The 3,964-nt window shown below is 35.0% G+C and overlaps 1 protein-coding gene across 1 annotated transcript; it reads right to left on the bottom strand.

Annotated features, from left to right (window-relative positions):
• Positions 1-1,071: 1,071 nt before the first annotated feature.
• Positions 1,072-1,885, bottom strand: LOC125931576 (rRNA-processing protein FCF1 homolog). Its single transcript, XM_049643642.1, has one exon. It carries the CDS (start codon positions 1,851-1,853, stop codon positions 1,251-1,253), a length of 603 nt encoding a protein of 200 aa, XP_049499599.1. The 5' UTR covers positions 1,854-1,885; the 3' UTR covers positions 1,072-1,250.
• Between the last annotated feature and the right edge of the window lie 2,079 nt (positions 1,886-3,964).

Below are 3,964 nucleotides of genomic sequence, written 5' to 3'. Positions count from 1 at the left end.
GCCTGCTTGGAATTCTCTCTCTCTCTCTCTCTCTCTCTCTCTCTCTCTCTCTGACCCTCCCTCATTTACTCTCTCAAAAATAAATAAATAAATAAACAAAGAAACTTACAAGATTTTTTTTAAAAAGGCAGTTTGCCAGGCGTGCACATCTTTTTATTGATTTTTACTATGGCATGTGATTAAAATAACTGCTTTTTATCACTTTAAAAGACGTTTTTTTACAAGAAAGTCTGCTGCTCATTTGTTGACTATAAGAAGTAATATTTTTAGGGGCACCTTGGTGGCTCAATCAGTTAAGTATCCGACTTCAGCTCAGGTCATGATCTCACGGTTCATGGGTTTGAGCCCCATATCGGGATCTGTGCTGACAGCTCAGAGCCTGGAGCCTGCTTCAGATTCTGTGTCTCCCTCTCTCTCTGTCCTCCCCCATTCACTCTCTCTCTCGTCCTCAAAAATAAACATTCAAAAAGTAGTATTTTTAGTAAGATGTTAGTAATGTATATATTTAAGATTTCAAGGATTCACAAAGTACTTGAGAAGGCAATAATAAGAGTATCGAGAGATATGCTTATCCAGAATAAGCATGATAGTGTGAAGTAATGGGATATGATAATTGGTGAACAGAAATGATATTTTGTGAAATAAAAATCAGCTGGTGTTCAGAAATAAGAATACTTTTGAGGGGGAGTAGAGATTTCTTGATTTCTTGATTTCTAGATTAATTTATATATATATATATATATATATATATATATGTGAACATATTTTTAAAATATTCATTGTATGCTATTCAGACATTAACACAAGGCACACTTATTTTTAAAAGTAAGGAGCTGTCCCAAGAAGAAATAAAAATCACCCATAATTTCCTCTCAAGAGATAGCTTATCTCTGACTGACTTATTTCACTTAGCATAATACTCTCTAGCTTCATCCACGTCGTTGCAAATGGCAAGATTTCATTCTTTTTGATGGCTGAGTAATATTCCATTGTGTATATGTACCACATCATCTTTATTTTTTATGTGTGCAATCATCTGATTTATAAAAAGATGCAACAAAATTCAAATGATACAAAATATCAATTTCAAAACAACATCAAAAGTGAGTGTATTTAACCATACTCAGCTTATAACAGAGCAAATGGGTAAGAAGGAGAATAATTAATGTTATAGCATATTGCTACATGAACTGGCAACAGAAAAAGTTGGTAAAGGAAGACAGAGGAACTCTATCTTTAGAGTGTTAGAATTAGAACCGAGGGGTTCCATAATCATCTGGCATCTGCTCAATGTTGTACCTATAGTTAGAAATGTATATGATGGGAACTCCAGGGATCTTCTGGATTCTGATCCTTCGTTTAAGGTCCCGGTCAACTGTGGCCACAATGTAACACTTATGCTGAGTTACTCTCTTTACTAGGCAGTCATCTGCATAGGTTCCTTTGTGTGTGCATGGCAATAGTTCAGATCTTGGATCCTTGGCGATCCTTAGAGCCACTCGATACTTTTGCCCCAATTTCTCAATTTCAGCCATTACACAGTCAGTTATACAAGGGATACACTTGGAATACAGACAGTCCATCATTGATTGTACTAAGTCAAGTTTGGCTTTAATGGAAAAGTTGATAAAGTTGGTATCAACCAGGATGTGGTAAGGTGGGCCCAGCTGTGTGTTATATTGGAAGAATAAGCAGGAAGGATGTTGGGGGACTTCTCTTCCCTTGCGTGCACTTGGATCTTTCTTTTCTTTCTTTTTAGGTTTCAATCTATCCTTCTTTTTCAGCCTCTGATCTCGGAGACTAAGCATTCGCTTCATGGTTGCATACTTTCTTGGTTTCTTTTGCCTCCCCATGTTCACGCCGCACTCTTGTTTCTTCCGGAATCCCACATCGTCTTTATCCATTCATCTGTTGATGGACATTCGGGCTCTTTCCATAATTTGGCTATTGTTGATAATGCTGCTATAAACATTGGGGTGCATGTATCCCTTTGAATACCATATAATTTCACTCATATGTAGAATTTAAGAAACAAGACAGATAATCATGGGGGGTAAAAAAGAGAGAGGCAAACCAGGAAATAGATTCTTAACTGTAGAGAACAAATTGAGGGTTGCTGCAGGGGAAGTGAGCAGGCAGATGGGTTAAATAGGTGATGGGGATTAAGGAGGGCCCTTGTTGGGATGAGCACTGGGTGTTACATGTAAGTGATGAATCACTAAATTCTACACCTGAAACTAATATTACACTGTATGTTAACTAACTAGAATTTAAATAAAAATTTGGAGAAAGAAAGAAAGTAATTATATTCTCATAAGTGGAACATGTTGAATAGAAAACAGTATTAAAGTATTAACTATAAGGGATGCCTGGGTGGCTCAGTCAGTTGAGTGTTCAGCTCTTGATTTCAGCTCAGGTCATGATCTCATGGTTTGTGAGTTTGAGCCCAGTGTTGGGCTCTGCACTGACAGCAAGAAGCCTGCTTGGGGATTCTCTCTCTCTCTCTCTCTGCCCTTTCTCTCCTTGCTCTCTCTCTCTCTCTCTCTCTCTCTCAAAATAAATAAACTTAAAAAGTAAAGAAAAATAAAGCATTAACTAGAAGACAGAGTCTATTAGATATATTTTTTAAAGTTTATTTACAGTGTTTTAAATGTTATTTTTAGTATTTGTTGCACTTTCCCAGTCTACATTCTTACTTTGTTCATTTATTTTACATACAGAATTTTATTTTTTTGTAGTTAAATCTGTCATATTTATCATTTATTTATGTTTTCTGAATTTGGGGTCATATTATAAAGGTCGTTCTTTCTCCCAAATGACCTTAATATTCTTCCACTGTTTTTTTAACTCTTAACGTCCGATATATTTACTAGGCAAAATCATAAACGGTTGGTCTATAGTTTGGATTTTGCCTGGAATTGTTTTTATTCACACAGTGAAGTTTTTGTTGTTGTTGCTTCAGTTCATCAGCGTGTGTGTTTATAAACTTATTTTTGAAGTATAATGTACATAAAAACAAAAAAAAAAATGAACTAATCATAGTTACAGCTCTGTGTATTTTCACAAAGTGAACACATCCATGTATCCGTCATCCAGATCAAGAAAAAGAACTACAGCAGAGACAGTACTGTGAAAAAAAACGTTGCAGACATGCCATCTGGTTTTAAAACTCCGAAGCCCCCAAAGTACCTCCTTCCAATTGCTATTCTTTCTAAAACATAACCACTCTCGTAAATTTTAAAAGTTCCAAAAGATAAGTTTGCCAGTTTTTGAACTTTATATAAATTGAAGCAATAAAATCACTGCTTTTCATATGATTATTGACCATTTAAATATCTTCTTATGAAAGTGCTTATTTGGGTCTTTTGTCTATTTTTCTACTGGGTTGTCTCCCTTTTTTTAATGTTCTATAGAAGTTCTGTATGTTTTTTAGACATAAGAACTTTGTTGGAAGTCTGTGCTGAATTTATCTTTTCCTGCTTCTTGGCTTGCTTTTTCATTCTCCTAATAGTGTATTTCAATACCAAAAGTATGTCAGTCTATTTTGTCAGTTTTCTCATTTTTGATTATTAATTTTTTGGGGTCCTGTTTGAGAAATCGTTGCCTATTCCATGGTTATAAAGATGTTCTACCACATTTTCTTCTAAACACTACATTGTTTTAACTTTCACAGTTGGTATGCAATGCATGTAGAACTGATTTTTCTATTATATGTGTTAGAAATGATGAGTTATTTTTTTTCTCGTAAATGTTCATTTCATCCAGGACCTTTTACAAACAGACACTTCTTTCTCTACTGGATTCAGTTGTCATAAATCAAGTGGTCATATATATGTGGGTCATCTTAGAACTTTTCAGTCTTTTCTGTTGGCCTATTTTACTATTCTTTTGCAAATACCATATTGTCTGCGTTACTGTGGTTTTGTAATCATTTTTGGTAGCTGGTGGTATAAGTTACCGAGTT

The sequence above is a fragment of the Panthera uncia genome, chromosome X (assembly GCF_023721935.1).
Source record: "Panthera uncia isolate 11264 chromosome X, Puncia_PCG_1.0, whole genome shotgun sequence".
In the NCBI taxonomy this organism is placed as follows: domain Eukaryota; kingdom Metazoa; phylum Chordata; class Mammalia; order Carnivora; family Felidae; genus Panthera; species Panthera uncia.
The sequence above is the reverse complement of the archived record's forward strand: the minus strand, read 5'-3'. Positions and strand labels throughout refer to the sequence as shown.